We start from the raw sequence: 22,756 nt of genomic DNA on the forward strand, positions 1-22,756 counted from the left end.
CCACCCCAGCGTCTTCACCTCATACTCACTAGGGACATCCCTATATTGAGTGCCACCTTTCTCGACCTCTCTGGACCAGCTTACATGTCTGCTCCACGAAACTTTTTGGATTTTAATCCACATAGAATTCCCTGGGGTCTTGTTAAAGTGCAGGTTCTCATTCAGTAGGCTGAGAGTGGGCCCCAAATTCTGCATTTCTAACTGGCTCCCAGGTGGTGCCACGGACAACACTTTGAGTAACCAGGCTCTGCTTCTTTCTCTAGCCACAATTTCCCCAGGAGTTCCATGCTATGACCATCCCAGAACCCTCCCCAACCCTCTGCCACCTGGCTTTCCCACCCTACTCCCCATCACCCCACTGAAATGGAAGCGTCACTGAGGAGTGAAGCCAAAGGCCTTTTCTCAGACTTTGAGGTGTCTATACTCTAGGCTGCGCCTTACTTCCTGAAGCACCTCCACCCAGGGATTCTGGGTGACTCCTCATGGACCTCCTACTCTGGGCTCCTCCAGCCTCTCCATTTCAGGCTCCTCCTTCTGCAGCCCTCTCCTGGCAGCACATGCCCACACTCAGGGGCTTTGTCTATCACCTCTCCAGGGCCTCCCCAACCTTAACCTCTCTCCTGAGCTCTGGGCCCCTTTTCCAGTTGTCTGCTAGGAAGCTCTACCTGTGCCCTGAAAGCACCTTACCTCCACTTGTCTAAAACCAGCCTCCTAGGATCTCCTTAATAATAGTAATGCCTATTTCATGGCATTATTGTTAGAATTAAGTAAATATATATCAGGTGATTGGAACAGTACCTGAGAATGTTTGCTATTATTCAGGATAGTAGCCTTTCCTAAGTACCTCCAGTCTCCAGAGATTGTAACCTGAAGACCCTTTCTATCATAGGGTTGGTGACAAATTCTTCTGTCTCTCTCTCCCTCTTCCTCTCCCTCTCCTTCTCCCTCTCTCTCTCTTTCTCTCCTTCTTCTAATCAAAGAGAAGGTCTCTATCAGATGTTCCTGTCTGAGACACCTCTCTTACGCTGCCGATAATCTCTTCCTTTTAATAACCCCCAGGACAGCAGCCAGAGAGAGGCAGATAGTAGAGAGCCCCCTGCTGGACAAGAGGTTCATAGCACACTTAGATCCGAATATATCAATCCACCAATCAGGGGCTCCCTTCTCCACCTTGTACTATATATATTTACAGAATCCAGTATTTCACAGATTTGTGCCTTGGAGGAAAACTATGCCTGGAGGAAGCAAACTAACTTTTACTGAGCATTTACATTATGTCAGACTGGGAACTCGTGCATACAGGAATTCTTTGAATCTTTTTTTTATTTTGAAGATGTCCAGGCAAACGCAAAAGTGGAGAGGTAGTATAATGAACCCCCTGTACCCATTGTCCAGCTTCAACAAATGTCAACTCCTAACTCATGGCCAGTCTTGTTTCATCTGTTCCCCCAGCCACTTTCACCCCTCCATAGTTATTTTGAAGCAAATTCAAGGCATATTACCATTTCACCTATAAATATTCAGTATGTAGACTAAAAGATATGGGATACTTTTAAAAACATAACACATGATCATAATGACACCTAAAATATCTCAAATATCCTTTGTGCTCAAATGTCTCTGATTATCTAATTTTTTATGGTTTGTTTGAATCAAAATCCAAATGACTAAGAGACTTTAAAATATATTTTTTAATCTGTTCATCCTTCCCTGTCCTACTCTATGTCTTGTAACTTAATTGTTGAAGAAACCAGGTCATTTGTCCTATAAAGTTTCCCATGGTCTAGATTTGCTGACTGCATGCCCATGGAGAACTTTTTATCTTCACCACAATGCAATAAAATAAAGTTTTATTCTCTTTCTCCCATTTTACATGTGAGAAAACTGAGGCTCACGGAAGTTAAATGCCTTGCCCAAATCTTTGCAGCCTAGGAAGTGGCAGAGCCCGGGCCTTCTGACTTCCAGCCTGGAAAAATGAGACTGCGTCCTCAGATCACCTAGTTCAGCCCCTGGCACATAGTATGTGCTCAGAAAAACTTGTTGACTGGAAAGTCCTTTGTACACTCCCATTTGTCACACCCTCCAGGCCCATCTCTGAGACAGCACCCATTGGGCTCCACCTCTTCACAGATGAAAAGACCACCTTGGGGCTGTCTGGGCAGTCCTAGGTCCAACACCACAAACATGATTCCACAGACCCCACAAACCAAAGCCAGACTTCCCTTTCCACAGGCTTTACTTCTTTCTGTCTTCTCATTCATTCATTTTACTAAACACCTCTCACATGACAAATACCAATCTGGTATGTGAATGAGTGTGGCCATGTGCCTCTATGTGTGGGTAAATGGATATGGTCTCAAAGGGGTGTGTCTGCTTCTAATTGTGAGAAGCCAGGAGCCTGATTCTGGACACAGGGACAACAGGCTTTGCTCTGAAAAGCAAAACGAAACAACACCCAGCTTCGGAGGGGAAAAAAGAAAATTAGAGTAGAACCAGAGGCCAAAAATAATACTGTAGGCCTTCAGTTCAGAGGGCCTGGGGTAGGGTCAGGTAGGGGTGTTGACCCCAAATACCCACACTCGTTTCCTCCAGAAAGCAGGACCAGTTCCTCGACCAGAGGCTGGCCTTCCCCAGGGAGAGAAAATGGAGACAAAGTAGCCCCAGGGTCACTGGCTGGGCCTGCAGTTAATCATCTACTTGGGGTATCCCTGTGCCCTATTGGATGCCTGGGGCCACAGCCCTCTGGACTGAAGCCCAAAGGAGTGAGAAGCCACTCCCCAGCCAGTGTCCACCCATGGCCCAGGGGAAATGGGGCTGATGCTGTTGGCCCTCAGGAAGCCCCCAGTCTGAAGAGAGAGGCCATCCTTGCTTGCTCTCCCTGAGGGCCCCAAGTTGGCAGGAGACAGGACTCAGCCACAGCTGGGGGGAAGGACCTGGAAGGGACATACATTTGGATGGGAAGGAGTAAAGAGAGGCCAGTGCAGACCCAGAACAGCAAAGGGAGAGGAAGACTGAGGAAGAATCCTGAGTGCAGATGGGCAGAGGAAGGTGGACGCCGATGAGAGGTTCAGATACAGACAGAGCCTTGGAGGGGAAGCAACTCTGAGATTGGGGGCTCTGAGGGCAGAGGGGAGGAAGATGATTGTGCCTCAGGGGCTAGGACCACTTCCTGTGGTGGATTCTGGGAAGTGTATGTGTATGTGTTGGGAGGTGGGAGGGACTGGCAGCAGTAAAGTGGGAAGAGAAAAAAGGCCCTGAAGGTGACCCCACAGAGTAGGGGGTATAGACTCTCCATGCGATTGCCTCACTCTCTGTTAGAATCCAGGATTTCTAAATAGGAAAGTGGAAAAGTTAATGGAGGTCACAAAGATCAGCTCCCCCTCCCCCTGCCAGGAGTCCTCTGTCTGGGAGTGGGCATGTTCATGGATGTACCTGTATGTGTGCGCCGGTAGGGGAACTCCAGAAGGGCTTGGTGCACTTACCCAACATCCTCTGGGATATTCAGGAGAGAAGAAGCCCAAGCCATTGATCCCCATTCAGGCAGAGTCCCAGGAGCCTAGCCTGGGTAGTACAGAGCTACACATAAGGAAGGAATGAGCCTGGAGTGGAAACTTAGGATGCCTAGTGTCTGGCCTTGACACTAAAGCTGTGTGACCTTGGTCAAGACATCACCCCTCTACAGTTTGTTTCCTTCTCTGTAACAACGGAGGTGGGGAGAGACTCCATTGATCAGAGCATACCTAGTGTAAGATGTGTACAACTGCAGAGCCTTTAGGCAGCACAAGGATACAGTAATAAGTAACGTTGAGTCACATCTTGTGAAAGTTTCCAAATCCTTTTTAAATCTTGCTTCAGAACATGGATCCGCATCAGAAATGCTTTGCTTCAGAGACCAGCTCCACTGCTTATGAGCTGAGTGAACTTGGCACTCACATACTTCTGTGCCTCAGTTTCTTTATATGTAAAATGAGAATAATAATAATACACATCTTGGACTCATTGTGGGGATTAAAAGTTATTGTGAAGTGCTTTGCACAGTGCATGGCATTCTACATGTGTCAGCTATTATCAGCTATTTATTATGTCTACCAGGAGAAAGCCTCCCAGGGTGCTAGAGTATCTTTAACATCTGGCACTTGTTAATCTGTGTTACCAAGAGAGCAGGTAACACAATTCAGCTGGAATTTAATAACATTGTTTTGTTCTCACTTTATTCTTAAGATTTTTTCGGTTTATGGTCAGCGATACTGGCATTCTAGTTAGAGTCCTGATATGGATACATTTTAAGTTTAAAAAGTTTAAAGAAAAATTTTAATAAGAATAAGGGATAATTTGAAGATATGACAAAATTCTTCAAGGTGGTACCCAGTAGCTGGAGTTTAACAAATCCTGGTAACTTCATGATTCCAATCTTTGAGCTCAGACAACAGGATAGAGCCATCCCTGCCCTGGCTCTCTCCTCTTACCCTAGTCAGATTCCCCTTTAATCGTCGAAGACCCCCCGCAGACCCCCAAAGCCATCCCTGGGTCCACCGAGCCCTTCCTGGAACGGGCCTTGGCAGCAGATTAAAGACTCTCGGCACCCTTTATCTTAGCCACGTGACCCTCGCTAGTGGGTTTCGGCCACTACACACCAGGGGCGGAGGATCCTGTGGGCCCCGCCCTCTGACCCGTGGTCTGACCCTCTTCAAACGCACCCAGAGGCGACTCCGCCCCCTGCCGCGCCCCGCTCCAGCAGGTCCAGCTCCACCCCGCAGCAGGTTAAGAGCCCCCAGAGCCTGGAGCTCGGGACAGACGGTCACTCGTGTGTGTGTGGGCGGGGGGGGTAGGAGGGGGCCAGGAGGGTTTGGTTGTCATGGCGACCGCGCGGTTAGCCTGGGCCCTGCGGGCCACAGCTGCCGGCGGGAGGCTGCTCAGCCCCCGAGGGAATGCGGGCACCTGGAGGTTGAGTGGGAGCGCTCGGCAGCCAGCAGCGAGGGGCGCCAGCCCCGGCCGTTGGCTCAGCACTGCCTGGGCTCCCGTGCCGTCCACACTAGAGGCGGTCGTGGGCGCGGATGATGAAGTCCACTCGCCTGCAGCGGAGGAGTCATCGTGGACGCCGCTCCCCGCGCCTCCGGTGCCCCCCGAATCCGCTGAGGCCCCAGGCAGCCGCTCGCTGGTACAGCGGGACATCCAGGCCTTCTTGAACCAGTGCGGGGCCAGCCCCGGGGAGGCGCGCCACTGGCTCACGCAATTCCAAACCTGCCACCCCCCGCCAGACAAGCCCTTCGCTGTCATCGAGGTGAGCAGAGCCCGGCGCTGACCATGTCACAGCGAGGGATGGGGGTTGTGTGGCGACATGTCGCCAGTCATGGCAGGACCAACTGCAGACTCTTCAGACTCTGCGGATTGGAACCGGGAGCTCTACAGAGCCGGGACGGGTGCCGGGGACTGGGCGAGGCTTTGAACTCTTCCAAAAGCCTCGCGCTCAGCCGGAGTAGGAGCCTGAGGACACTAACCCACCGAGTGTGATGCAGTGGAGAATGCCTCCCACCATGGGCGCAGTTACGGGTTCAGATGGCCAGTGGGGAACCTGGACTGGAGTCACCTGAGTCATCCCTCCCCCCAAGGTGTCCTAGAGTCCAAGGTCGCAGGGAGGAGCGGAGGGAGGAACACTAGTGTGAGATAAGGGGACGACAAGACCCAACAGGGCAAAGGGCGGAGCAGGTGGGTGCTGGTGGCAAGAAATGGGGCCTGACAGCTCCAGGGTAGGGTGGGGACACCAAGAGGGCCCTGTGGGCCAGCCTGTAGGATCAAGCCTGTGCAACAGGAGTCAGGGCCAGCACTGCGCCTCCTGAACGCCCATTCCTCCGCAGGTGGATGAGGAGGTGCTCAAGGGCCGGCTCAGTGTATCCAGCCTGGCCTTCGCCTTGGCCTTCCTGCAGCGCATGGACATGAAGCCTCTGGTGGTCCTGGGGCTGCCAGCTCCCACGGCTCCCTCAGGCTGTCTTTCCTTCTGGGAGGCCAAGGCACAACTTGCCCAGAGCTGCAAGGTGCTGGTGGATGCACTGAGGCACAACGCAGCCACCGCTGTTCCTTTTTTTGCGGGCGGATCGGTGCTGGGCGCAACTGAGCCAGCCCCCCATGCCAGGTTAGTGGCACCCCTGCTTGCCATGGCGTCCTCAGATTACACGGCCTGCGCCCGCCCTGCCCCAGATCAATCGAGGCGGCCCTCCGGAACACCACTTCTGGCCCACAGCTACGGCGGCATCGTCTCGGTGGACACCGACCTGCTACAGTGGTGCCTGGAGTCGGGCAGCATCCCCATCCTGTGCCCCATTGGGGAGACAACCGCGCGCCGCTCCGTGCTTCTCGACTCACTGGAGGTGACCGCGGCGCTGGCCAAGGAGCTGCAGCCCACCAAAATCATCTTCCTCAATACCACAGGCGGCCTGCGGGATAGCAGCCGCAAGGTGTGTCCCCTCATTTCAGGTCCCACTCTCCACGACTCTGGGCCTGGCTGAGCCCTTCTCTTGCACCCCTTGAACGCCCCCCTGACGGGCCCCAGAGCCACTCTTAAGCTAGGTGGGTCGGCAATGGAGTGTCAGGGACAGGTTCACCGTGGTGCCAAGATCTCACTCCTCCCTGGCCGAGGACTCCGGGAGGAGGTAAGGGTAAAAGGGTAAGCGAGGAGAGGTCCGTGGGGTAGGGTGGTCCATGGCCGGCTCCGGACGCAGGTCCTGAGCAATGTGAACCTGCCTGCTGATCTGGACCTGGTGACCAGCGCCGAGTGGGTGAGCACCAAAGAAAGGCAGCAGATTCAGCTCATCGTGGACTTGCTCAGCCGCCTGCCCCACCACTCCTCGGCCGCCATCACCACCGCCAGCACGCTGCTCACTGAGCTCTTCAGCAACAAGGGTGAGGGCCACGGGCTGGGTCCCGGGAGTGAGCGCTGGCCATACCGGGGTGGGGTGAAGAGAAGCGGCCTCCTCTCTGGTAAGGAGGCCGTAGGCGGACGCCACAGCAAAGGCTTCCTGCTCTCGCCGAACCTAGCGATGGTGAGCAAGGAGGTGGACCTGACTGGGCTGGAACTTGCGAGAAACCAGACAGCGGGACGTGACTTGGGGGTGTGTGGGAGGATCCATAGAAGGCGTGGCTTGGGGTCCGGAACCACGTGGAAAGGAGGGGGCTGAAAAGGCAGGGCGGGACTAGGGCGGGCGGGGGTGGACACGGTAATGGAGGTAGGGCGGGGAATTCAGGGAGAAGTAGGTGACTGCCAGTCTGCGGGCTGAATTTGAAGGAAAAACTGCATGGAAAATGCATCTCCTTGAGTGAATATTACATTCAAAATCTATGCAGACCACGGAAAGCATTTCACTGGGGGAGATCTCCCAAAGAGGGTAATTGTTTCACCAGTCCCCGTCCTATCTGGTACCCCCACGAGGCCGGCCAAACTGAGGAGTGGATGGGACTTAGTTGTCAGGCTAAACCTTCCTCCTCCGTCCCACCCCCCAGGATCCGGGACCCTGTTCAAGAACGCAGAGAGGATGCTGCGAGTGCGCAGCCTGGACAGCCTGGACCAGGGCCGCCTGGTGAACCTAGTCAACACCAGCTTCGGCAAGAAGCTCCGCGACGACTATTTGGCCTCGCTGCGCCCACGGCTGCACTCTGTCTACGTCTCTGAGGGGTGAGCCTGCGGACCCCAGTGCGTAGGGACGAAGGGACAGAGCTGGGCAGCTTCGGGCCAAGGAGAAGTCCCAGACTGACTCTCCCTTCTGCACCAGGTACAACGCTGCAGCCATTCTGACCACGGAGCCCGTACTGGGGGGCACTCCATATCTGGACAAGTTTGTAGTGAGCTCCAGCCGCCAGGGCCAAGGCTCCGGTCAGATACTGTGGGAGTGCCTGCGCCAGGACCTGCAGACGCTTTTCTGGCGCTCTCGAGTCACAAACCCCATCAATCCTTGGTAGGTCCCGCCCTCCCCATTCTCCCAGGGGTCCACGGCCAGGAAGGCTGGGAACCCCCTTCTTTCATTAGCCAGTCCTTCCCCAGGGAAAAGCCTGGTCTAGTGTGGCCACACATTCCGCAGGGAGCAGACCACACAGGGAGCCTGAAATTTCCTCAGAGGCAGATCACTTAACTCCACTCTGCCCTGTGACAGTGGATTCCTTGAAGGGAGTGACACCCCCAACTCTCCCAGGGTCCTGAGAAATCCTGACCTTATTCTGCGTACACTCTGCCACCTCCTGACCCCAGCCCACTGCACCATCAGCAGAACCCCCCCCTCCCCACCTCTTCGCTTCAGCAACTATCCCCTCACTCCCCACTACCCTGTGGGTACCAAATGATGAGCAAGAAACCCTTCCCTGGCTGCACAGCCAAGGCAGTGTGAAGAGAGCAAGGGATGTCCTCACTCTAACTATAGCAGAGTGACTCTGGCAAGTTACCAAACTTTTCTGCTTTAGTTGCTTCTCTGTGAAAGCATAATATGACCAGGTCTTGGCTGCTGCTGTGAGGGTAAAATCAGATAACAGACAACAGGTCCTAGCAGTGTCTAGAATGTAGTTAAGTCCTCAATAAATGAACTAGAGAGTAGTGAGCACTGGCCTTACCCTAAAAGCTCCCCACCCCCCACACCCCCAGGTACTTCAAGCACAGCGATGGCAGCTTCTCCAACAAGCAGTGGATCTTTTTCTGGTTTGGCCTGGCTGATATCCGAGACTCCTATGAGCTGGTCAACCACGCCAAGGGGCTGCCGGACTCCTTCTGCAAGCCAGCTTCTGACCCAGGCAGCTGACCCTCACCACCAGCCCTGCAGGCCCTGGGATAGCCAGGGAAGACCAAAAAACATGCCTGGAGGTGACACCAGGCAGCCACACGTTTGTTGGCTGAGTGAGCTGCAGACGAAGAAGCAATCCCCTACTCTACTCTGTCCATGGGGCCAAAGTGGGACAAGCACAGGAAGGAGAAGGGCCCACCCCAAACCTCCACATGCTCCAAAGCCACAACCAGATGGCCTTCAATTTTCAGTCTAGGGATGGGGGAGGGGGGAGTCTTGCCTTTGAGGCCTAAACTTAAGAGTGGGCCAGTTTCTGTGGCCTCTGTGCTGTGTTCTGAGGCTCCCTAGCCTAAACATCACCCCTATCTGCCTGATATTCTACCATGCATTTTCATTTTTGGGGGTCTTGTAACTTTTCAGGAGGCCTCAATTAAAATGCAAATACTTGTCTGAGAGTTAGCTCACATGTGAAAGGAAATGAGCAGTGTTCCTCTAGGAGCAAAATTTTGAGGGCTGAGGAACCAGGGGCTCCTAGAGGGAACAGAGGTGCTAAATGAGATGGAGGGCCCCCAGGATGAATGCTGACACTATCTCCCTCAACACAGCCCCCAGAGGGGCTCCCCTAATCCTAAGTTAGGAAACATTCTCCATTCCACAGACCAGACCAAGAGCAACCCCAGCTCCATTTCAGGTTTGTCCTAGGCCCCACTAGAGGTTATGTCTCCATCTTTATGGGAGCAGAACACCTCAGACTGGCAGAAGTCCAAAGCTGGAGGTTTCAACATTTTTGACCCCCACGATGTGCCAATAGTTGGGACTTTTTTCTGTCAGGAGGTACATGAACAAGTAGGGAGAGGGTCAATTAAGAGACCACCATGGCACATGAGGGGCTGTGACAAAACCAAACTCCAACAGCGGCCGCTGTCTTCCCTCAGAAGAGGGATGGTGTTGAGTACACATCCGGGCATGGGCATTAGACTTGACCTAGAATCCAGTTCTGTGGCTGGATTTGCCCTGTGGCTTGAGGCAAGCTGCTTACGTTCTTTGAGCCTCCATATCCTCATCTGTAAAATGTAAACACCTCAGCCTCACAATGGACACTTAATGTTAGTTCTCTCCTTCTAGTTGCACTCACCAAAGATTTCTCCAAAAACAGTTGGCACCAAATGAGGAGGGGAATAAAAGCTACAAGAGAGATTGAGATGAGAGGTCAAAGCATACACTACCAGGAAAATTAGGAAATTCTTGAAAAGAGAGCCAAAGGACGGTGAGAACTCTCAGAACAGGGGAAAGATCACATGAGGACCAAGGTGGGGCTTAACTGGATACTGTTTTTCAAGAAAACAAAGATCAGTCACAACCAACAGCAAAGTGCCCCATGGGGAGAATAGAGAAGCAAAGCCAAATCTCTATATAAAATGTTTATTTTTGGAGAATTGTGTGGTCTGGTGTTTGGGAAGGCACTCACCCTCACCAGGCCAACCATGGAGTTGGAAACAGAAGGCAGGAGACCGCAAGTTGGCTGCTGCCTGCTCCACCCCTGCACACCCGAGTAGACTGAGGCCTGCTCTGCTCTCAAGGTGGGTGACAGCCAGTGCTATTTCAGCCCCTGACATACCCTAACAACCTATGAAGCCCATAGGTTGGCTTCTTTGAAGCCCAGCCAGCCCCACAGCATCTCCTGGGCTGATCTACGTGTCAATATACATACTCTTAGTCTCTGAAAAGCACTATGGAGCCTCGCTTCATCTGCCAAGTTCAGAAACGAATTTCTCACTTTCGCTCACTTCTGGTTCTCGGTCTTCTTTCCTCTGTCTCCCACGCTCGGTACCCCCACCCTGGCCCTGCCTTATCCGTTCTCTGGGACAGGAGACCTGAGAAACAGCCAGCCTCCTCCTAACAAACAGGAAAAAAAAAACCTGTAAGGCATCGTCATGAGGGCTCTCTGCCCCAAGGGCTAAGCCCAGGAATTGGGGAACAGGCCCACCTTTTACACACACACGCGCACACACACGCACACACACACGCACACACAGAGCTAAGGATCAAACACACCAAAAAGCATAAATAAACATAACCGGACCAGCAAGGTGGAAGGTAGGGTGGCCTTCAATGGGTCCTGTACCCATCTCAGCCTCTTGCTGTGCAACTCAACCATCAGTGGCCAGGATGACAGCGGCCCCAAAGATGCCCGCACTCTCTCCAAGGAGCTTCATCTGGTTCCAGAACTCAACGCGCCGTGTGTTGTGCCAGTAGGCAACATTGCCATCAATGAGCAGCATGACCGGAGGCAGCAGTACAGCCAGGATCTGGGCAGCCAAAGTCACATAGTAGCCTGACAGGAAGGCCAGGGCCAAGACGCCATACAGCACGAAGAATAGCTGGATCATGAGCTCCCCTCCTGGGAGATGGTTCAGATATGCCAGCCGGTCCTCCTTGCTGTGCTGCAGTGAATAGGCCTAGAGACAAAACATCCTCTAAGACTCTCTAACAAGCTGAAGAGTCTGTTGGGGGAAGGCCACCCCTAAGATGGCACTCCAAGTCATCCTCTGCAAGGCGGCCTTCTGACTCCCCTCTCAGACTTGGTGCTCTCTTAAAGTAGGGCCTGCATCTCTCCCTCAAACTAGGGAGCTCCATAAAGTTAGGGCCTATGTCCCTTCTCCCCCTGGGAACTCAGAAGGGTGGGGATGTGTCTCCACAGTCAGATTGGGGCTCTCATCTCTGAATCCAGAGCTCTGCACATGGGAGATGGTGCCCAGTAACTAAGATGAGGCCAAGTAGCCTGGGCCCATCCATATTAGTCTCCCCTAAAGGCATCAACAAGGACCATAACTTGTGCCTTTGGAAGGCCCCATCAGCTCTAAGTGGCAGAGTCCCAGCTGGGGCCTAAACCCTGCCAAACCTTTTTGTCTCCTCTCCCAGTCCTCTGGGAGCTGGAGCCATGAGAAGACCAGTCCATCTTGTTCTTCTGGCTTTCAAGCCTGAGGGTGAATTGTCAATCCAGCCTTTTCTCTCCCTAGTGTCAATAATATTGGAAGAAGGGACTCTTGGCCAGGTCTCCAGCACTTGGAGGGCCTCTGAGGCCCAGAAACTGGCAGGGGCAATTCCCAGGGGCAGGCCACAGGGACCTATATACAGAGCTTTATTCTGCCCACCTCCTGGGTTCTGCCAGGCATGCGCTCACATTCACTCCCAGTCAAGCAGCTCCAGCCAACAGTTCCCCAACCTACCACGCAGATGAGGTAGATGCCCAGGAAGACCTGGCCGGTGGACTGGAGAGAACGGCTGCGGGGTTTCCGCCGGTAGAGCTCCCCAGCACCGCTGGCCAGCACAAGAAAACCACCGATGATGGCAACTGTGCGTGAGTACATACGGACCTAGGCCAAGGCAAGGGGACCCCAATCAGGAACTGCAAGCACCACATTTCTCCTGACTGCCCAGAGCACAGAACTGCCCATTTCTATATAGCCCCTTCCGTATGATAAACCCTCTTACCATTTTTAAGTGTGGTGGGCAGGTACAGCAGTAAAAGATAATTCTTTTTATCAGAAGTGGCCCAGAGGGGTTAATAAAATTGTCCAAGGTCCTACAGAAAGCAAGTGGCAGAACCCAGAAAACAAATATTGCCCCTTTCTCATCCCCAGATCTGCAGACTCGAATCCCCATGTTCCTTCCGCTATATAGTATAGTCTGTTCCATCAAAAAAACTCATTGAGCTCACTGTCCTGTAGCTGTTCACACATCTGCCTCCCCTACTGACAGTCCATTCCTTGCATGTAGTGCCTTTGTCTCGGATTATCTCCAAATTTGCAATGCCTGGCACAAGTTCTGGATGTTACAGACTTAAATGCTGCACTAGGATTAATTAAATTTCATAAAATCAAATCGTTGGACCAGGCACTCTCCAAGGTTCATTTTGCCCTATGAGTCTGAGATTACTAAACTAATGGTTTTAAAGGGTTCTGGGAACGAGGCGACTTGCGTTCTGGTCCCATCTGTAATGCTACTACGGTATGACTTTGGTTAAGTCTGTTTCCCATCCCTGGACCTGTTTCCACACTCTGAAAAGAAAGCTTGTGTGGCTATAAGATCCTTCCATTGTTGCAGCCTATAATAATCTCCACACTCTTGGAAGTTCGGCCTTCCCAGGATCCGCCCTGAGCATTTGGCTAACACCACGCAATGCCCAACTGCCCCGGGAAATGGCCTCGGGCTCCCCATGACCCTAACGAAGTCCTCCCCGGGGCCGACGCGCTCACCTTCAGCCAGTCCCCGTAGTGGACATAGCCCCCGATGTAGGCGGCGTAGGTGCTAATAGCCAGCTGGAGTGCGGCCCCCAGAGCGAACCAGCGCCGCTTCACCCCGAAGGACATGAAACTGGCACACAGCACAGCCGCCCCCATGTCGAAGTACAGGTAGGGCACTGGGATGTCGGGCTTCCTGCAAGCCGGGAGTGGGAAAGCAACAACGCAGAATGAAGGCGGGGGAAAGAACGTTGACACCCCCTGACTTCCCGCTAACTCCACTTCTCCCCCAAACCAGAGCCCCCTCTCATGGCCGGGACCCCCGCACTATGTTCAATGCTCACTTTGCTCTGGACTAGAGCCCTAACAAGTCCGAGGTCCTCAGTCCTCCCAGTCCAAGGGTCCCAACTTCTGGGCCCAAACTTCTTCCCCACTTCACCGCATCCCTGTTCCTGGAACGCGCCGTGATGCCCCGCAACGCAATGGGTGACCGCGTAGGGCCGCTCACCGGCGCGCCTCGGCCCTCTCGGCGTACAGCATGAGCTGGCTGAAGCAGCCCCAAAAGGGACAGCGTGTGAGCAACACTGAGCCCAACTGCATGAGCAGCTGCAGCATCCACCGTCGCGAAATCACCTTCGACGCCATCTTGGGGAAGGGCAGTCCGCTGAGGCCTCACCCCCTTCAGGGAAGCCGGCGCGGGGATGCGACACGCAACTTCCGATCTCACGGATCTTTTTTTTTCCCCACTTCCGTCGGGAAACAAGGCTCTCACTCTCTAGTTCTGATCCGAAGGAGGCGTTCTAGCTGCGTAATTCAGCCTTTCCCTCTGCCCATAGAGGCTTAAGGGCCCCTCCCGGTAGCTGCAAAATTGAAAACTAGACTAGAGGGAGAAACAGTGAGTTCAGGACATCACAGGTCCTGAGCCGTAGATGTAATGAAGCGAACCAGTCTTTGAATGCAGCTACACCTGGGCTTCAATCTTAACTCCAACTATGACTTTGGGCATATCGCCTACTCTTTTCCAGATTCATCTGTGCAATGGAAAAAGACATCTACCTCATAGGGTGTTGTGAGGTTTAAATGTGACCATGTTGGTTCCACACACCCCAGACAAAATCCCTCTGCTTCTGTTCAAGTTCAAAGTAAGGGGTTGTCCTGGCTAAGAGTCACCTGTAGAGAAGTTTGGTCTTCGTCTGCCTTTCTTGTCCCCTGAGAGGAGAGAGGTCTGATGTGGACATATAAGACATCTCAAATCAGTCGATTTTCTCCAGCTCCAATACTCGGGCTCTTGCCCAAACTACCATCTTTTGTGGGTTTAACTGCAGCAGGCTTCCAAATGGTCTCCCCTTCTTTCTCCTCATTTGTTCTCAGCTCCCCTATTTTATGTTTTCATAACCATCAAGCACCTTCCTTTCAATCACTTAGCACACTGGCAATTACATATTTGTGATTCTCTTGTTAATGACTAGATTAACACTAGATTGTGAGCTCCATGTGGCTGTTTTTTATTTACTATTATATACTCCAGGCCTAGTATACAGGATACATTCATAAAGTATGTGCTGAATAGATAAATGAACAAAAGTGTTTCCACTACGTTTTGTACATAGTAGGTACTTAATTACTTTTTTGAATAAATAAATGGGCAAACGTTCTGGGCATTCTGGGATTGCCACAAAGCTGCCCCCACCTATCTTCCTGCACCACCCCTAACCTTGCTTCTCTCATCTACAAGCACTCCCATAGGCCATTTAGTTCAGGGGAAATTTCTAGTTCCCATAGGAAGAGGGGGGGATCATGTCCAAACACTATTTCTAACAATGTGAATTAAAAATTCTCTAAAAGCAGTGAAAGCTGGATAACAAAACACCTTTTCACATCTAATCTTTTACAAAGTCACTAGGGTAAAGTCTGAGTTTATCAGAAAGAATGTGAGAGAGGAATATATCCATGCAAAAACTAGGGAATGGAATTGTGTAGGTGTATGCTAGGGGAGGGATCACCAGGTAAGAATGAGAAAGCCTGGATTAGATGTCATTTTGCCTACCTCCCCTGCCCACCAGTGACAACCACAAGTAAATTTTCAATATAATACAGGTGCATAGTACAGAATAAACTTTCCAGTTGGTTTTATTTTTCCAGACTCACCTGTCCTTGATTCAAATGGGACAAGATATATAGCCCTTGGTAAGGAGTTACGGTGTTGAGGACCGGAAACGGGGTCATGTATGTTCATAAAAGAGTTCTAGGAACCTGCCTGGTTTCTGCCAACAGGAATACCACTACCCCAGCCTACCTCCATCATTACTTTAACAACTAGCTTCTGATAAGTCCCCAAGACACCAGGGACATGTATGAGGTAGGGGAAAGGAGAATAGGATTAATAGTTTTCCTCGATACCCCCATCCCTCTTCCTCAGAGGGGTGTTGAGAAGGATTAGGGGCCAAATCCTTCTTTTTAGGACTGGGAAAGATGCTGGCATTGTGCTAGATCCAAGGAAAGGAATAGGCAAGTGGGGGATCCTAGGCCCTGAGAGATGAACACAGCCATTTGTCTTTCCACCCAACACCATTCCTCCCACCCATCTGGGCAGACAGTTAAGTCTGAAAAACTTCCGAGGAACATCTTTTCCTCTTCCACAGCTCCATCTGCTCTCCTCAATCCAGATGCCTCAACTTCTCTCTGCAGCGCCTCCTGTCTCCAGAGGGCTCTTCCACTCTCCAGCTCCTCTGGGGCCCTGCTTGTGCTTGCCCTCAGCCATGACCACAGCCACAGCACAGTAGCCATCTCAGCCAGGCCGAGCCAGGCCTTCACACTGTTCAGCACTGCCCCCACCAGGTGCCCAGGTCAGCCACACACAAGTGCCAAAGTTGGCCCAGCTTTCCAAAAGCCCTCTGCAGGTCACAGTTGCATACCCAGAGGTTACTGGCCAGCAGCAGCCACGTGCCTGCTGTCCAGATATCCACCATCACTTTGAACTCGAGGTGCTGCAGACAGTTGCCTACAAGAGTGAGGAGGCCCAGTGCCCATAGGGCTGCAAATGGCTCAGTCTCCAGCTTGCTGATGTTGTTCCCAGTCAGAGAGGACCACCAGGCCTGGCTTGGTGGCCACAGCTGCACCAACTTGCTGCAGCTTGTGCTCAGACAGCAAGAGCCAGTGTAGGTGAAAGAGGCCCCCAAGCCCACTGTGCCCAACTCGGCCAGCTGATTGTGGCTCAGGTTGAGCTGTTTCAGGTCCCCCAGGCCCCACAGGCTACAGGGGTCCAGGGTAGCAAGCAGTTGTGAGAGAGGTCCAGGCAGAGCAGAGAACCCAAGGTAGCCGAGAAGTCCAGGGGCGAGCAGGCCAGCTGGTTGAGGCTGAGGTCTAGCTGCTCCAAGAAACCCAGGTCCCCCAGTGCTCCACCAGCCGGATCCCACAGGACATTGTGAGAAATCAGCAGCCCCCAGTCCCCACAGGCCCTGGAAGGAGCCACCTGGCAGGCAGCTGAGATTATTGTGGCTCAGTTCCAAGAGCCAGACTCTGTCAGGGAGCCTGGGAGGGAGGCTGAGCAGGTGCATGGTGCTGGGCATGTTGCCGCTAGATTCCTGAGCAAAGCGGATACCACCATTTTGGCCATGGCCACTCTAAGGAAGGAGTAGCCACATCTGCCCCATCCTTGCCCTTTGAGGGCTGGGGTGAGGATGGCATCACAGGTGCTGCAAGACCTTCGTGCCTCACTCCTCCACCCAGGACCCTGGACAAGCATGGTAATGCTGGGGTAGAAAAATAAAAGCAGACACCATTCAGGGGTCTTATCATTTGCTGGGTTCCCCAAAGTGGTCTCAAGGAATCTTCCATTTCCTATGATTACCTGCTACCCAGATTTCTGGTAAGAGCCATCTCAGCCAGAGACCCCAGCATCCTGATTCCCCATCCCCATCCATTCTCATTCCTTTATTCCTACTTATGATGAAAAGCATCACAGAAGGCAGTCCTTTTAATCCTCCAGACTCCTTCTTTACTCCCACTCCAAACTCCACCTCACTTATTTCCCACACAGCCCTTGGAGAAATTTTGCTTTCTCCTGCCTGCAGCATAGATCCTCAACTAGATTCTGACCTAATTTGGCCTTTGAGGTCAAGGCCTCAGGCCATGGAAGCCAAACGCAGTCACGATACTCCTGGCAGAGTGCAGCTCCAGCCCAGGATTGCCAGTGGAAAGAATCTCAGGTCGTTACCTGCCCTCCTGGCCTCTGGCCAGAGCCCCACTCCCAAAAGCAGTAATCAGCTCTCAAGGAAGCCACAGCCCTGAGGGTGGGGATGAGACGGGTTGAAGAAATCTCCAAGGCCTTGTGGCCTTAATATCTGGGGAGCAGGATCCTACCCTGCCTTTCTGAGAACAGGTTCCTCCTGCCCTCTTTCTCCCTTCTGGAACCTACACCCCGCTCTCTTATCAGGATGGCAGCTTGAAGCCCCTTGGAACCCACCCTCACGTCAGGAAGGAGCCAGGTGTCTCCTCTGTCCTTCTACACTGCCTGCCTAACAAATCTGCCATCATCTAGAATTCACCTGTCTTATCTGGACACAAAAGAAAGGAATGAACTCTATTGTTCCCACTAATCCAAAGCTCAAAATATTCCACTCTGGCTTTCAAGGAGTCCCCAGTATCTCTTTTTGAAACAAAGAGGGGTCTGGGGACAGAGTATCTGTACTCAACGCTTTTGCCTGGCCCTAGAAGGCCAAACAAGTAACTTTCTTGCTAGGTTCCCCAGTGTGTTCATTAGCTCTGCCCAACATAATTCTTAAGAGAATAATAATGGCCATATAGAAGATATGGTTACTAAGGGCCAGGCATCTCATTAAAGGCTTCATTTAATCTTCAACTGAGATGCTCATTTGACAGATGAGGAAACTGCTGTTTGGCAAGGCTAAGTAAGTTGTCAAGTCATATTGCTAATTAATGGCTAAGGTGAAATCATACACAACTCAGGCCTGAGTCCAGCCATGCTCCTAATCACTAAGCTAGAGTTCTCCATGCCAGCCAAACACCCCTCTAAGAAGTCGTGGTCTATAGGTGTATAACAGATTATCCCCAGAATGGGAAAAGCAACCTAGGATATGAATCTGAGCTGTTGGTTGATCAGACTGAGTCCCTTTGAGTTAATTCAAGTGATCTGGTTCAGGAAAATTAAACTGGAAAAAACTGGGGAATCACTGTCAATAATTTTTGAGAAAACATTACAAACAGAAGGTTGCCAGAGACTTGGCTCAACAAAAGTTCCAATTTTCAAGTCAGACAAGTAAGTGTAACAATTAACAAAATTCAAAAAGGGCTCATTGAATATGTTATCTGACCAGTTACTTAAAACGTGACCATCAGGTGCCCACGTCAGTTCATTAAAAAGTAAGTTATACCCAAACAACTTGACTTCCCTTTTTGACAGGGTTACTAGATGGCAGTCATAGACAAACGTCTGGATCTTATTAAACTCTCATGATATTCCTTTGGATAAGATGAAAACAGAAGACAGTTTGTAAAAATTGGAACTGACAAGGATAACTAGAATATTATAGTCGAGATTTTTTTAAAAGCTCTTAATAGGCTGGAACAGTTGGTTAAAAATAAGCCATTTCACTAAAGACAAGACAGCTCCCAGTCACATTTGCCAGTTTAGCAACTCCTATGCCTCTTACCCAAGGGCTGTGAGGAAAAGGAAACATCCTAGAGAGCAAGGACTAGCATGCAGGAGACCTGAGCCTAGTTCTAGAAATGAGCAGCTGCTCAGGGGACTAAAGGGCACTTCTCAAAGCAGTAAGCTCCCCATCAACCCAAGCATTCAAGTAGGGTCAGTCTGTGGATGACGCTATAGAGAGGATATTTAAACCAGGAGACTGGACTGTTCCACTTGAGCTTGAAGGTCTCTGGCATTTCTAAGTGCTGGGATATTTGTACTGAGCCTCCGATACCACACTTGGGCCAGCCCTGGCACTGGAAGCAACCTATATTTTGCACACTGCACACCAACTTCTGGATTTACATAGCTGCATATCCTTCCTATAGCCAGTACATGGGGGATGACAGCAAGATAATTTCAGAAAAGCATATCATGAAGACCAAAAAAAAAAGAAAAAAAAAGGCTAATCCAAACAAAAAAGTGTATTTGATGACAGCATCCATCTGTAGGCATGAAGAGTCCGTCACTACAATTACTCCCTTGCAAATATCTTCAGTTGAACTCCCTTCTCCCTCCATACAGACCTGATGAACGCCCTGGTTGTACCCAACTATCCACTTTCTGTGTCTGCACCCAAGCAATTCAACACAATTAACACAAAGCCACACGATGAGCACCTGGCTACACCGAGTACACACCTCTAAAGGGCACTCAGCAATTTTCCAGTATTTCCCTCATTTCCTGAGCCATAGGACACAAGGTCCCTCACCCTCCCCTCCCTATCAAATCTACAAACTCACTTGCAACTGTACTGTCTTCTACTTCCTTTACAATGGAAGAAGGCCCCCATTCTATGAGAAGCCAAAACATCTACTGTGGCCATGGATCTCACCTCTCAACTTCTTGGAGTTCATGATGAGGTAACAACTAATGTTAGGCTCTGGCCCAGTCCTCTAACTCTAGAATCGATTTCCACTTGCTCATCTACCATCTGCTCTTCAGTGTTTCATGGGCAAAACAAAACTCTTTGACTTTTCCACAAACCTCTTGCTCTCTCATTGTTTGTCATCCACCTAGAAGTCATTCTTAGTTCCTCTCTCTCTCACCTACAATCCATCAATAGGTCCTATCAGTCCTAAAATCACGGTCACCACCATCTCTTGCCTAGACTCCTGCAATGGCCTAATGCAAGTCTTTCTCTTCCAATGTTGCCACCTAACGTTGGACTAAATCCCTTTACACCTTAAAACTCTCTAACAGCTCCCCACTGTGCCAAGAACAGAATCAAGTCCCTACGATGGCTACAAGGCCCTGCGCGATCTGGCTATTTCTCCATCCTGCTGACAAGGCTTCAGCCACCTGTCTTCTAGCAGTTCCTAAACATTCCAAGCTCTCGTCAACCTCAACTTTGGCACTTGCTGTTCCCTCTATCCAAGCACTCTGTTAGCACCTTGTTCTTCAAATTTCAGCTTAAGTCACACCTTAGAGGCCACCCTCCAGAATAGTTTCTTTAGAGTACTAAATGTACCTCCCTACAGTAAGTACTACTTTAAACCAAGGAAAGACCAGAATGCAGGGCCAGATCAAAATAAACCACTTGTTAGCCCCTTCACTGAAGACTACCTGCTGGAGTCAGCATTGGAGTAGTAGAGAGAAAGGGGAGAGGTTAGCTGAGAAGTCACTAGAAATATGCCTTACCCTCACCTTACCTTGTCAGTTAAGAAAGAAACTTAGTTCCATTTTAGACTTTCAAAAAATTGAAAATTAAAGGAAAATGGGACAAGGAGGCCACAATCTGACCAGTGTTGGCTCCAGCTGCCAAAGTCTGCTTTGAAGAAAACTGGAGACAAGCCCTGCTGCTTCTCAGGCTGGAGCCAGGTACACTTTCCTCTCATCTCCTGTCATGTCCTTTACTGTCCCTTGCCCTCTTTCCAAACTTGACTTCAAGCTTTCCTCAAAACTCAAATCAGTCCTGGATCACTTTTCATCTTGGCTCAGGTGACTCAGTTATTAAACTAATGATTTTCAAAACACTACCTTTGGTCTTACATCAATGGCTGGGTGCATGTAAAGTCATAATCCTTGGAGTCTCAAAATTCCCCATTAGGCCACTAAAGATAAACCTAAACAAATAACTATAATGCAAGTCATACATGCCACGTGACATGATATAAATGACAGGAATCACTTTCCATTTTAATTGCCAAGGATGGCTTCACAGGTGGCTTTGAAGCAAGGCATGGTAGTATAAGACAGAATTGATTATTATACTTTGTGGGCCAGGAATGAAGGAATGAGTTGGCAAGTTTCTTTTGACATCGTGAAGTACACCACATTTTCAAAAGTGCAAGGGTTAGGAAGAAGCGTTTTAGGATCTAGATAGTATCCCTTTTTCACCTGTAAAGTATTTCGTGGTTTTTTTTGTTAAACTCAAAGTTTAGGTGGTATGTGCTGATTTCAAGTTTCTTAAGAGAGAATTCTATGGCACCCACGGCCTCCAGCAGCGACAAGAATGCAAATCCATCCCATAAAAAATTATCTTCAGAGATGACTGATCCCAGTTCCCAAACTCTTAACCCCACCACTCACCCTACACACTGTAGCTTCTAGCATTATACATTCTTACAAATTCTTACAAATTCTATTTCTGTGTATGACTGAAAAACCTCTACTCCTTCTTCAACCAACATGACTTACAGGAGTACAGATCTTGACACACATTCTTAGCTTCGAAACTGTCAAGGAACCTTTACCCTGCACCAGTGGTTCCCAGGCTGGAGCCCCTAAACTAGTATTGAAGTGCTTCAGCAATTTTCAAAACAATAAACAGAAATCAGTAATGAGCTGCTCCGACTTAAACAGCAAATTCAATATCAACTCAATGTGGTAAGGCTCTTTATAGTATATGGATTGGATGCTCTAAATAGCAGTAAACCCAAAGGCACATGTGGTGGTGAGGAAGTAATTGGGCGCTGAGGTATGTGTGTATTTGGAGAGGAAGAGGAATTTCTCAAAGACAAGGAGATACTGCAAAATTACCAGTACACGTTTCAGTTTCAAGACTTCTGCACCCCAAACAGTTCAATATTCTTTCAATCCTGGGGACAATTCTCCCACTCACCTGTCTCATCTGTGTTCCATCCTAAACCTGGTAAACAACCATCAGCAGTACACATGCCCACAATCTGGAAAGTCACAGAGCAGTATTAAGAGCCCAAAAGTGGATAAAGCCTGGGGTTTTGTTCCAGCTCTGCCGCCACAGGCAGCAGTGGTACTCTTGACAGGTCACTCAGCCCCGGTGTAACTCACTCCCCTTCTTTCTGTAAAATGAGTGGTTTTCAAATTATAATCAAAGAGATTCCTCAGGGACTCCAGGGAAGGGGCAGGGATGAGATATGAGACTGAGAGGGCAGGGCTCTGAGACCTCTAACTCTGCCCAAATGTTTTACATATTTGCCTCACTTATAATGCCATCTAAACGAAGACTTCTAAAACAACGTTGGAGCCTCTGGAAATCATCTAATCCAGTCTCATCTCCAGATTTAACCATTCTAGGACCAAGCTAACATTTACATTAAAACTTACAAAGCACTTTCTAAGTATTAAGTATTTTAAATATCTTATTTCTAGAAGATGGGTATTACTTCCATGTTTACAGTTGGGGAAACTAAGGCTCAGACAGATGAAATGACTTATCCACAGTCGCAAAGTGAGGAAATGAAGATATGATTTGAACCCAACTATTTTTCCCCAAAGTCCTTATTCTTCTTCTATACTTGTCTTTCCCATCATATTAACTCCAACTCTTGAATTGCTTAAGATTCGCCCACATCACTTCATAAACTAAAACTGAAGAGTCAAATGTGCTTCCTACCAGAAACAGTTGGTACACACAGTCTCCCACTCAGACCTAGAGACTAATAGGAAGGAAATGACATGGGACACATGGCAGGGCTTCCTCCCAGCCCACTATTTCCCACTAATCACCTTCATTCCTTTAATTGCACCTCTTAGGTTTTCTAGGTCTTGCAAAGTCTCTTTTCCCTTCTCCAGAAGCCGACATTTCCATGCAGACCAAATCAAAGGCTTGGTACTTTAAA

General features: G+C 50.2%; 2 protein-coding genes across 2 annotated transcripts; one reads left to right on the top strand and one right to left on the bottom strand.

Moving 5' to 3' along the window:
• The first annotated feature begins 4,811 nt into the window (after window positions 1–4,811).
• NAGS (N-acetylglutamate synthase) lies at window positions 4,812–10,143 on the top strand. The gene is made up of 7 exons (XM_039846647.1): window positions 4,812–5,281; window positions 5,856–6,130; window positions 6,239–6,452; window positions 6,717–6,897; window positions 7,495–7,666; window positions 7,764–7,946; window positions 8,624–10,143. The coding sequence occupies exons 1-7, from the start codon at window positions 4,856–4,858 to the stop codon at window positions 8,775–8,777; spliced, it is 1,605 nt and encodes a 534-aa protein (XP_039702581.1). The 5' UTR covers window positions 4,812–4,855; the 3' UTR covers window positions 8,778–10,143.
• Window positions 10,144–10,167: 24 nt separating this feature from the next.
• On the bottom strand, window positions 10,168–13,700 carry TMEM101 (transmembrane protein 101). Its single transcript, XM_039846654.1, has 4 exons — window positions 13,512–13,700; window positions 13,019–13,199; window positions 11,990–12,136; window positions 10,168–11,218 (listed from the first exon to the last, which is right to left on the bottom strand). Exons 1-4 carry the CDS (start codon window positions 13,646–13,648, stop codon window positions 10,910–10,912), a joined length of 774 nt encoding a protein of 257 aa, XP_039702588.1. The 5' UTR covers window positions 13,649–13,700; the 3' UTR covers window positions 10,168–10,909.
• Window positions 13,701–22,756: the final 9,056 nt, after the last annotated feature.

The sequence above is a fragment of the Pteropus medius genome, unplaced genomic scaffold (assembly GCF_902729225.1).
Source record: "Pteropus medius unplaced genomic scaffold, Ma_sr-lr_union100, whole genome shotgun sequence".
Taxonomy (NCBI): domain Eukaryota; kingdom Metazoa; phylum Chordata; class Mammalia; order Chiroptera; family Pteropodidae; genus Pteropus; species Pteropus medius.

Bases quoted from the DNA above. Each gene is read 5' to 3' on its own strand.
- TMEM101 (XM_039846654.1), bottom strand. From the start codon at position 13,648: ATGGCGTCGAAGGTGATTTCGCGACGGTGGATGCTGCAGCTGCTCATG. The intron at 13,200-13,511 runs GTGAGCGGCCCT...CCCGGCTTGCAG, and splicing joins GAGAGGGCCGAGGCGCGCCG to GAAGCCCGACATCCCAGTGC. The intron at 11,219-11,989 runs GTAGGTTGGGGA...TTTTGTCTCTAG, and splicing joins GCATCTACCTCATCTGCGTG to GCCTATTCACTGCAGCACAG.
- NAGS (XM_039846647.1), top strand. From the start codon at position 4,856: ATGGCGACCGCGCGGTTAGCCTGGGCCCTGCGGGCCACAGCTGCCGGC. The intron at 6,131-6,238 runs GTTAGTGGCACC...TCTGGCCCACAG, and splicing joins GAGCCAGCCCCCCATGCCAG to CTACGGCGGCATCGTCTCGG. The intron at 7,667-7,763 runs GTGAGCCTGCGG...CTTCTGCACCAG, and splicing joins TCTGTCTACGTCTCTGAGGG to GTACAACGCTGCAGCCATTC.